Source organism: Scylla paramamosain, chromosome 32, assembly GCF_035594125.1.
Source record: "Scylla paramamosain isolate STU-SP2022 chromosome 32, ASM3559412v1, whole genome shotgun sequence".
Classification (NCBI taxonomy): Eukaryota; Metazoa; Arthropoda; class Malacostraca; order Decapoda; family Portunidae; genus Scylla; species Scylla paramamosain.
In genome coordinates, this window is record NC_087182.1 from 12,092,381 (window position 1) to 12,104,880 (window position 12,500).

A 12,500-nucleotide genomic window follows, 5' to 3' on the forward strand; every position below is an offset into this window, starting at 1 on the left:
TTACAGTTTTTGTTTCTGCACCTGCTTTCTTTGCCTTTTTAACATTTTTCTTTAGCTTGTTTTTATCTTGACCGGTTAGTTTTCCACAGCAAGTAGTAACTGAATAGTTTACAACAGACACAATAGTGGACTTATAAAAGAGACTAATTATATTTTTCTCAACACGTAGACTATTTAAGATGCACAGAAAGTGAAGTCGTTGATGACATTTCTTAGTAACAAGTACCTTTCATTTGAACATCAATCATATAGCCGAGATACCTCCAAGGAGGAGGCAGTAGGCACCTGCTGAAACGATAATTACTACCAGTGAGGTCTGAAGCACTGGATCAGGGGTGCTGTGAACTTATCATTAAACCCAGCTGTGACCTCACTGAACGTTCCCTTTGTGTTTCATAACACAAGAGGGCAGTCACAGCCTGCCCTCTAAAGACAACTCTCTTCCTTCACACAAAACTACAAGCATCTAATTACATACACATCTTTCACTCGAACTTCAAAATGATCATGGCCTTAAGTGTCTTGACATCCCCCCAACTTTTCTTCATTAACTTCTGGAACAATCGTGGTCTTAGACCTAATTTTCAAATCTCATCTTCTTTTCCTCACTGAAACTCAGGTGTCTGAGGCAACTGACAGTAGCCGCTTTCCTATTCCCTCCTACTTTCTCTCTCCTCATTTTCAATCCAAAGCTGGATGTTGCGTTTATATGCGTAACGACTTAACCTGCTCTCGTGCCCACGCTCTTGAATCTTCCGAGTTTTCCACCATCTGGCTACAACTGTAGAGTTACTCTCAAATTAAATTTATCTGTGCTGTATACCTCTCACCTAACCCCTCTGACTATAAGAAATTCTTTGACTACTTAACTTCCAAAGTGGAACACATTCTGACTCTCTTCCCTTTTGCGGAGATCTCCATTCTTGGAGACTTCAGTGTTCACCACCAGCTTTGGCTTTCCTCTCCCTTCACTGACCATCCTGGTGAACTAGTCTTCAGCTTTGCTATCCTCCACGACCTAGACTCCTAGAGCAATTGGTGCAACACTCTACTCGTATTCCTGCCCGTCTTGGTGATGCGCCCAACATTCTTGACCTTTTCCTAGCCTCTAATCCTTCTGCTCATGTTGTATCTCTCTCTTCTCCGTTGGGCTCCTCTGATCACAATCTCATATCTATCGCTTCAATCCCTCCTCAGGATCCTCCTAAGCGGAGGTGCCTCTGTTGTTTTGCCTCTGCTAGTTGAGAGGATCTGAGGAGGTATTTTGCTGATTTTCCTTGGAATGACTACTGCTTTCGTGTCAGAGAATCGTCCCTGTGTGCCGAACGCATAACGGAAGTGACAGTGTCTGGCATGGAGGTATATATATTCCTCACTCTATTTCTCGACCTAAACCTTCCAAACCTTGGTTCAACACAGCTTGTTCTAGTGCTATACATGATAGAGAGGTGGCCCACAAAAGGTACTTGAGCCTTCAATCACTAGAATCTCATGCACTTTATATTTCTGCCCGGAATCATGCCAAGTCTGTTCTGCAACTAGCCAAAAACTCCTTCATTTATAGAAATTGTCAAAATCTTTCAAGATCTAACTCCCCTCGTGACTTCTGGCATCTAGCCAAAAATATCTCCAATAACTTTGTTTCTTCTTCTTTCCCTCCTTTATTTCAACCAGATGGCACCACCCTACCACATCTATTTATAAAGCTGAACTCTTCGCTCTAACCTTTTCTAAAAACTGTGGACGACTCAGGACTTGCTCCTCCCTCTCCTCCACCCTCTGACTACTTTGTGCTACCTATTAAAATTCTTCGCAATAATGTTTTCCATGCCCTTGCTCACCTAAACCTTCGGAAAGCTTATGGACCTGATGGGGTTCCTCCTATTGTTTTCCAAAACTGCGCCTCCGTGTTTGCGCCTTGCCTAATCAAAATTCTTTCAACTCTGTCGGTCAACATCTACCTTTCCTTCTTGCTGGAAGTTTGCCTACATTCAGCAAGTTCCTAAAAAGGGTGACCGTTCTAATCCCTCAAAGTACCGTCCTATTGCTTTAATTTCCTGCCTATCTAAAGTTTTTGAATCTGTCCTGAACAGAAAGATTCTTAAACATCTATCATTTCACAACCTTCTATCTGATCGCCAGTATAGGTTCCGTGACGGCCGCTGTACTGGTGATCTTCTGGCTTTCCTTACTGAGTCTTGGACATTCTCTTTTAGAAATTTTGGTGAAACTTTTGCTGTTGCCTTAGACATCAAAAGCTTTTGATAGAATCTGACACAAAGCTTTGATTTCCAAACTACCCTCCTACGGCTTCTATCCTTCTCTCTGTGACTTCATCTCAAGTTTCTTTTTTGACCATTCTATTGCTGCTGTGATAGACGGTTACTGTTCTTCTCCTAAATCTATTAACAGTGGTGTTCCTCAGGGTTCTGTCCTGTCACCAACTCTCTTCCTATTATTCATCAGTGATATAAACCAAACTTCTTGCCCTATCCACTCCTAAGCTGATGATAGCACCATGCATTTTTCTACGTACCTTTCATAGACGTCCAACTCTTCGGGAAGTAAACATTTCACGCAGGGAAGCCACGTACTTCTAATCTCTCTAAAATTTCTGATTGGGGCAGAACAAACCTGGTATTGCTTAATGCCTCAAAAACTCAATTGCTCCATTTATCAACTCGACACAACCTTCAAGACAACTATTCCCTCTTCTTCTATAAGACTCAACTGTCCTCCTCTTCTATACTGAACATCCTCGATCTGTCCTTTTCTTATAATCTAAACTAGAAACTTAACTTTTCATCTCTATCTAAAACAGCTTCTATGAAGTTAGGTGTTCTGAGACGTCTCCGCCAGTTTTTCTCACCCTGCCAGCTGCTAACTCTGTACAAGGGCCTTATCCGTCTATATATGGAGTATGGTGCACATTTATGGAGGGGTTCCACCCATACCGCCCTTTTAGACATGGTGGAATTAAATGCTTTTCATCTCATAAACTCCTCACCTCTAACTTACTATCTTCAGGCTCTTTCTCATCGCTGCTATGTTGCATCTCTAACTATATTCTACCGCTATTTTCATGCTAACTGGTCTTCTGATCTTGCTAACTGCATGCCTCCCCTCCTCCTGTGGCCTCGCTGCACAAGACTTTCTTCTTTCTCTCACCCCTATTCTGTCCACCTCTCTAATGCAAGAGTTAACCAGTATTCTCAATCATGCATCCATTTCTCTGGTAAACTCTGTAACTCCCTTCCTGTCTCTGTATTTCCATCTTCCTATGACTTGAATTCCTTCAAGAGGGAAGTTTCAAGACACTTATCCTCAAATTTTTGACTACCCCTTGGGACCCTATTCAGGGACTGGCATCACAGTGGGCTTCTTCTTTTTTTTTTTTTATTGAATTCTTGTTACCCTTGGACGGTGTCCCTCCTACATAAAAAAAAGAAAAAGAATGTTTACTCTATATTTTTTTCCTTCCATGGTAATAGGGTTAGGGATGCTTCGTTTCTTTGTCCTAAAGTCAGTTATCATTTCCTTTTTCTTTTTTTTGACATTCAGTTTAAAAAAAAAAACACCACTTGACAGACTCATGGACACGAGTTAAAAAAAAACTAATACAATTATCATTAATAATTTTTCCTCCAGTAACTGTATCGTTAGCATATTTCATAACAGGGCATTGATTACCGTGGCTACCATAGTCATCTGTGTATAAACTGAACAGAACTGGGAACATGACACATCCCTGGGGGCCTCCTGTGTTGGTAACAATTTCATTTGACTTCAACTGGCCGATCCGCTGAGTTGAAATGCTAAAAATCCACTTAAGAAGAAGCTGTTAACTTCCATCCTTAGTAGTTTGTTGAGTGAAATGTGGGCTTGGATTGTATTAAAGGCCGAGCTGAAATGTATGAACAGAATCCTTACTTGAGAATATGGTTTGGATAGATCTTCTTGGCAGGCACAAGCAAACCATAGCAAAAATAAAAATATGAATAAAAAATCTCTAAGTTTGTATTTATGTCTTCCCTATTTTCTATCAGAACAATCCAGTCCGTGCAGTTGAAACAAACCTGCAGTTTTTGTTTTCCGCTTCCCATTTCCTGATTATCACTTCTTTACACTGTTGCTGCTTTAATACTTGTTTACAACTGGGAAGACAGAAGAGCATGTTATAATCAGCATTTCCAAGACATGGTGTTTTCAAAACACGATAACTACGCTTAACGTTACAGTACATTTTATCAAGAGTAGCCTCCCCCCTGGTAGCCCAGTGTACATATTGTTCATACATTAATTAGGTCGTAACCTTGTCTTGAAAATCACAATGATTAAAATCACCTATAATTATCCTCACGCTCTCTGGATCATCATTTTCATATCGTGTCACTCATTTTTCTAAAGTTTTCTCTGCTACTCCTTTGTCTGCGTCCGGGAACACCACTAACAGGATGATTTTACTGAATTCTCGCGGCAAGTAAAAGGGACAACAGGATATTACCAAAAGGTCAATGTTTCTGGTGCATAAATTCTCCTTTACGATGACTTGCGAGCACCTCCTTTCATTTATGTAAGCCGCGACTCCGCTCCCTCGTTCCTTTTCAATGCTATTCCTGTCACATCTCACCAGTACAAACCTGTCTCATCTCACCAGTACAAACCTGTCTCATCTCACTGTGCCGTCTGCATCCCAATCTTGTAGCCGGGTTTCCGTTATGGCTATTATTGAATTGTCCCTTTACTCTTTGTGTGTACTTATAGTAAGCAACCAGCTCGTCGTATTAATTCCGTGTAGATCTCACACTTCCGAAGGTGATGGCTGACAGAGGGGTCCTCAGAGGCGTGCGGGAAAGGATGAGGCGGTTAGGTAACCGCCTCATCCTTTCCCGCACGCCTCGTCTTCCCCGCTTCCGCTTGAGTCGTTTTTCGTCACTGCTTCGTTATGATTTCTTAGGGAAATTCCAATCTGCCTGAAGTTCCTGAAGACGTTCGATGCATCCGATATACTGTGCTGGTAGCAAATTCATATTGTATCTTCAGGCGAACAGGGAAGCACTGTCATACTGCATGTTTACGTATGTAGTTGCAGTCTCCATCACAAAAGTTCCAGTTCTGGCTTATAACATTGCCGTATTCACTATCAATACTGATATTAGCACTCTTGGGATGTTCATGCTTAGCTTGTCGAGAACTTGTCGTGGGAAGATAGAAATTTGAAGTAAAAGTGAGGAGTTCTGTCACCGTGACAGCTACGGTAATAATAATAGTAGTAGTAGTAGTAGTAGTAGTAGTAGTAGTAGTAGTAGTAGTAGTAATAGTAGTAGTAGCAGCAGCAGCAGCAGCAGCAGCAGCAGCAAAATTTCTTCCCAGTTTAACTCATTAAGCTCAATTGTAAATAGTGTGGTAATGAGTACTGAAGATTCTTAATGTTTGACAGTAAGAACAGGTTGTTATATAATATTAATGAATATGGGGAGATGGTCAGACATGCTGCAATGGATGATGCCTGTGAAAGGGAATTGTGTGAAATTTGTCCAGGTATGGTTGAGTAGAAAAGGTTGGCTAAGGTCAGGACCATCGGGAAATCTTGTTGGACGCGATATGTGAAGGAAATAATAATTTGTATCTAATTAATAAATATATTGGTAGAAAGATGAGATGAGTGTTCAGGCAAGTAAATGGTGAAGTCACCTAGGAGGATTGACTTGTTATGTCTGGAAACTTCATTATCAAGTATTTCTGTCAAACTATTGGTAAACTCATTTAGAGCAATATGCTTACTATTGTGCCTATAGATAACGGAAATTATGTAACTTGTATTAACTACTTTCGGTTTAGCTGACCAAATTTCAATATTATAATTGATAAAGCAAGACTGGTTGAGGACCTCTCCATTTATCTCAACTCTGGTAAAAATACTAATATCACCTTGTTCTCTATAGATTCTAAGTGTATTGAAGTATACCATTCCAAAGAACAGAGATGCTTGTTGGATTCTTGTAACCATGTTTCTGTGACAGCAAATACATCTGGTAGTTTACGTAGAGTTTAGAAATAACAGTAGCAGTAGCAGCAGTGGTGGCAGTAACAATGGTGCACTGACCCCTGCCACGCCGCCCGGCAGAGCATCCCCGATATGGAAGGCGTGGTGGGCGAGGACCTGCGTCTGAGGATCGAGCGTGTGTTGGCCTTCCCTATGGGGCGCGGAGAGGCCGAAGAACATGTGCCCGACACCACCTCCATCAACGGCCACCCGGGGGACGCCAGGTGAGGGTAAGGTGTGTTTTTTCATCATCAGCATCATCATCGTATATGTCATTATTATTAGTCATCATCATCATCATCATCATCGTGTATGTCATTATCATTAGTCATCATCATCATCATCACTGTATTTATTTTCATCACCGTCATATTTATCATTATCACCGTCATCATATTTATCATTATCAACGTCATCATCGTCATTATATCTATCACTATCATTATCGTCATTATCACCATATTTATCATCATAATCATCATCATCATCATCATCATATTTTTCATTATCACTTCCATCATCATGATTATCATGATCATCATGATCATGATGATGATTATCACCATCAGTATCATCATCATCATCATCATCATAATCATCATCATCATCATCATCACGATCAACACTATCAGCATCATCATCATCATCATCATCACTATCATCATCATCATCATCACCATCATCATCATCATCACCATCACCATCATCACCATCATCATCATCATCATCATCATCATTATCATCATCATCACCATTATCATCATCATAATCATTATCATCAGTATCATCATCATCATCATCATCATCATCATCATCATCACCATCATCACCATTATCATTATCATCATCATCACCATCATCATCATCATCATCATCATCATCATCATCATCATCATCACCATTATCATCATCATTATCATCTTCATCATCATCATCATCATCATTATCCTCATCATCATTATCATTATCATAATCATCATCATCATCATCATCATCATCATCATCATCATCACGATTATCACTATCATCATCAGTAATAATGGTATCGTTATTAGAAAATAAATAATAGTGAAGGAAGTGCATAGATTAAAGCCAGTTTTACTTTAACATGAAGGTACTCTGTGTGCAGTTTCATTGATATTTCTGTGGAGTATTATACCAGTTCAAATCGTCTCTTAGCAGGTCCCCAGCGGGAGGCCTACTTCAGGAGTACCTAGATCAGCTGGAACCCGAGGAGGAGGAGGGGATGGAGGAGGAGGAGGACGAACTTCTCTTCCAGGGGTGAGATGGCCGCTGCTGGCCTCGTGGCTCTGTTGACCTAAACACTCTATGTCTTTTAACTTTATTGAGAACAAAGAAAAAAAAAAGAAAAAATAAGAATAAATAAATAAATAAACACGGTACATTCATATACAGTAGAAATAAATGTTGCAAAAATTGGTGTAAATTTAAAAAATAAAGATAATTTACCCACCGTCCTAAAAATAAATAGATAGATAAATAAATGAAACAAAATTAAAAGAGAAAAGAAAGAAATATTTCGAAAAAAAAGATTACGACAAACGAAAAAAAATAACACATTAAAAATAAAAAAAAATAAAATAAAATAAAAAGACTGAATCTATGATCTCTGCGAAAGAAATCGAGAGTAGATTCACAAAGTACGTGATTATTTACAAAGTATGTGATTACTTCCAGAGTCAGAGGACACGAGGGTTGGTGTTCGCATCCCTCTCGCTGGGGCAGCTTTAACAAGATCTTTTAGTTTTCTTTGTTCGTAATTACGTACATAAAAAGATGTATGAGTTATAAACAATATGTATACCTGGTTGCTGAATCCTTCGTCATCGTGGCGCGCATACACACACACACACACACACACACACACACACACACACACACACACACACACACACACACACACACAAACACACACACGCACGCACAGAATGGATAGTGCAGAGAGAGAGAGAGAGAGAGAGAGAGAGAGAGAGAGAGAGAGAGAGAGAGAGAGAGAGAGAGAGAGAGAGAGAGAGAGAGAGAGAGAGAGAGAGACTGTAAAAGTTTTCATTCCTGTTCATTTCGTTGGAGGATCGTATTTTTTTTTTCTTTTTGCTTCGTATTTTTTTAAAATGCATGCCCAGTAATTTGTCCACCTTAACAAAGATAAACCATCTGTGCAGCTAAACATTGCTCTCTAAGAATGATAAGCCTGTCTGTGTAACTACACACTTAGCTCTATCAAAGTTAAGCTGCCTATACTGAATACTGTGACTTATCTGTAAAGAAGATAAGCCACCAATGTAGCTAAGCACTCTTCTGTAAGAAAATAAGCCACCAACGTAGCGAAACACTTCCTCATCAGAAAGCCACACCATCTATAAGAGCATAATAACATGAGAGTGGCAAGAAGCCAGAAGGCCTACACGTGTCAGTTCCTCAATCAAACATACTTATCTCTACTCATCTTTTTATCTTACCCATATAGTTGTCTAATTTCTTCAAGCTCTTTATTGACTATGCAATAACATCCTGATTACTGAGCCTGTCTCACTCATCTACCATTCTGTATGAGTACCAGTCTCTTCCAGTCTCCTTTTTCAACATAACTCTGTCAAACTTAAATCAGGTATTTTTCATCCTATCCTGATTAGTGATACTAAGGATCTTGCCTGCATTTCCTTTCTTATATTCTTACACTGTGTGAATACCTCTATGAGATCCCTTTTAATCTATATCCCTCTGTAGTTAAATAAACATGTTGCAAACAGGACAAGAACAATAAGAAACTTGGGTCCCGAAAGCATTTCAGTTTAATCTCCGTTTTGCAGGTCGGAAAGTGACCGGGAAAGCGAGGCGGATCTTATCTACGACTCTGACAAGGAGCAATACACAACACCTTACCTCCTCTTCCTGCAACACGCCCGCACCAGCAGGAGGGACGCCCGAAGGGAGCCTGAACCCTGCCCGGACGACCTGCAGCCCCAGCGACACCTGGTGAGAGGAGGTTGAAACGAGTAATAATAATAATAATAATAATAATAATAATAATAATAATAATAATAGTAATAATAATAATAATAATAATAAATATAATAATAATAATAATAATAATAATAATAATAATAATAATAATAATAATAATAATAATAATAATAATAATAATGTTAATAACAATTTAGTTTGCATCTGAAGACATGCTCACTTAGCATAGGAAAAGGTCCAAATCTATTAAGAAACTGCATTATTTAATTATACTGAAGAAAACAAATAAACTAAAAGCAGTATATTCAAAATTATTTCTAGCGGTAATATTCTACGACCGAACAAAATGATACAAAGAAAACAGATTTTAGTGTCTATACGTCTTTTTTTTTTTTTTTTCAAAGGCATAGACTGTTAAGGGAATGCATAATAACTCTAATGCTATACACTAAACGTACATTACACCCTTATTATTAAACAACACAATCCATGGAGATATTTGTCAGGTAGAAATTGCAGCACTTATTCAGACGTTCCCAAGGGCGGTTGTTCCCTGTAGACTGTGAGTGAAAGGGAATAGACTTACTTCACTTACCTTTGGTTCCGTCACGTTTTTCTTTGACTTCAGCCGTCAAGGGAAGAAAAGGAGGACGAGGAGGACGGGAGTTCAGGGGAGCGTGACGGAGCCGTTGGACGTTCAGGGCATCGTTCCAGTAGGGCCACATCCTCCAGGACACCCCCTACACTTGCCTCCGTCACCAGGGAACTCACGGACTCCAAGTCAAACAATAGAGATCACGAGACTTCCATTTCCAGCGACAGGGGAAGCAAGACTGGTGACAGCGCACCATTGAGGAATTCTTCTCCTCTCTCCTTTGTTCCTCTTCCTGCCTCTAAGAACGAAGAAGCGGAATCTGAAACCGAGGACCAGCCAGAGGAGGAGGGAGGTGACAAAGTGAAGCAAGAGGAAAAGGACGAGAAGAGGAAGAAGAGGAAAAGAAAAAAAAAAAAAAGAAAAATGAAGAAAACGAAAAGCAAAGGCGAAACGACGGAGGAAGAAGAGGAAGAGAGAGAGAGGGAACAAGAAGACGAGCAAAGGAAAGGGAGTAAGTTTGAGTCTCCAGAGATGAGGGTGGAATCCTTGAGAAAATCGACGGCTCTTGTTCTCTTCCGAAATTTTGCCAAAACGGTTTACGCTCCTAGACACTCCCAGTTCAAGTTGTTCTCCAGCCTCGAGGATTTGGAGGAAGTCTCCCCCTCCACTGGGCCCTTACCCCCTGCTGCTAAGGGAACGCCACGCCCCTAGAACACCCACGCAGTGAGAGGTGAGTGGGGAGGCGCTTAGAGTTCAAATATCTGAGAGAGAGAGAGAGAGAGAGAGAGAGAGAGAGAGAGAGAGAGAGAGAGAGAGAGAGAGAGAGAGAGAGAGAGAGCAATCACATTCCGGTACTAAAAAAGGAAAACATTCTTTGCCTCCCACTGTCTAGAATGAATGAGTCATCTCACTTGTTTGTCTGCTGTAGTCCGGAATTTTCGCTGTTTATGACCTGTGTTGTTCCTTTCTCAACAATTCGCTGTGGGTGTGTGAGAGAAACCCGAATGTCAATGGAAATAAAGGAAAAGGGAGTATTTTTTCTCGGAGGTATATTGGCGTGAGGGAGGGACGGAGGCTGCCAGTAACCGTTAGCTACCTCCCAACTCTTTTCTCTGAAAGTTCATGTGGCTTCGCTCAAGGTGGTAATTCTCTTTCAGTGATGCAGCAGTCACTCCTGCGCATCCTGGTGTATGGCACAAGTCGTGAAGTCAATGAGAGGCAGCAGTAGATTGATGAAAGGGAGACAAATCTTATCAGCATAACTGGAAACCGCTGGAGGGGAGGGTTGGGAAGCCGCGGGCAAACTGGGGTGCAGGAACAGGTTAGCTAACACACGTGGAGGAGAGCGGCGGGCATCTCGAGGCAAGGCACACTGCATGCCAGTCAAACCTTTACCAGCTGAAGATGAGGGTCCTTCTGTTATTAGGTATGTGGTGTACACTCGATAGATGAACCATATGTGTTCTTCCTTCTGAAGCGATAAGACTTTCCCAGGAATTTGACGTAAATGTGACTGAATGTCCACAGAATCGCATTGTTCCAACCACACGCATATTGAGATCAATTCGGGGAGGTTGTGTGTTGCATGACTGTATCTAAATGTTCAAGCGTACAGAATAAGCCATTAAGAATTGAGAAAAGAATCATAAAAGTAACCATTAAGGGTAAATGACCGATCGATGAACATATGCATGAACACTGGGAGGACACGTAACCGCTCTTTCAATCGTAAAAGACTGTAATCACGAGCCATTTTTTATGGTCTTGCTTTTGCCGTAAATCCAGCACATTTGCCTCGACAGAATTGCAGAGAGGGTGGGATCATGTGCTGTGTGTTGTGAGCAGAGTGATGAACGGAGCACATCATCGTGGTGACGTGTGTCTGGGAAGAGTGACTGATTAATAAGGTTACTTTTTTAAAGACGAATTAGGAAATACAGATGACTGCCCTATGAAACATGTAATATTAATGTATCTTCTCACGTCAGGTTTTATAGTACATAGGAATTAGACAGAATTGCTTAATATTCCCTTGAAACACTTGACGTTCTCCCTGTAATCGTCATTGTTTTCCTTCGTATTCCACCTTACGTGTGGGGTTTCTGGTAATAATGTTTTGTGTGCCGAGTCAGTGAGGTGATATAAGTTTGCTGTTCATATAAGGCAAACAAAGGCATCACATTACAGTAGAAATAACTACGTGAGTTTCTCTACATATGTTGCTTTTCAGAAATTTTAAGTTCATTTTCGAGCTATTATGAACATCTCAGTATTTAATTGTGAGAACAGACCATTGAAGTGACAGCAGTAGTAGTAGTAGTAGTAGTAGTAGTAGTAACAATAATGATAATTATACCAATAACTGACAATAATAATAATAATAATAATAATAATAATAATAATAATAATGATAATGATAATAATAATGATAATAATAATAATAATAATAATAATAATAATAATAATAAATAATAATAATAATAATAATAATAATAATAATAATAATAATAATAATAATAATCTTCATCATCATCATCATCATCATCATCATCATCATCATTAATATCATTATTATTATTATTATTATTATTATTATTATTATTATTATTATTATTATTATTATTATTATTGTTATTGTTATTATTATTATTATTATTATTATTATTATTGTTGTTGTTGTTGTTGTTGTTGTTGTTGTCGTTGTTTTTGTTGTTGTTGTTGTTGTTGTTGTTGTTTTTATTATTATTATTATTATTTTTATTATAATGATAACGATGATGATGGTGATGATGATGATGATGATGGCAATAATAATAATAATAGTAATAATAATAATAATAATAATAATAATAATAATAATAATAATAAAATTAA

At 39.3% G+C, this 12,500-nt stretch overlaps 1 protein-coding gene across 7 annotated transcripts in view; it reads left to right on the forward strand.

The window, feature by feature from the left end:
* The window catches only part of LOC135089198 (ABC transporter F family member 4-like), a 121,550-nt gene that overhangs the window by 104,379 nt on the left and 4,671 nt on the right, over positions 1–12,500 (forward strand). For 6 of the 7 annotated variants that reach the window (XM_063984530.1, XM_063984533.1, XM_063984531.1 and 3 more), the window contains 4 exons: positions 6,128–6,270; positions 7,226–7,327; positions 8,878–9,043; positions 9,660–10,356. In XM_063984530.1, coding sequence (XP_063840600.1) covers positions 6,128–6,270; positions 7,226–7,327; positions 8,878–9,043; positions 9,660–10,337 — 1,089 coding nt within the window. In that variant the 3' untranslated portion in view covers positions 10,338–10,356. The remainder of the gene's footprint in view (positions 1–6,127; positions 6,271–7,225; positions 7,328–8,877; positions 9,044–9,659; positions 10,357–12,500) is intronic. The other variant, XM_063984532.1, reaches the window with a different exon arrangement.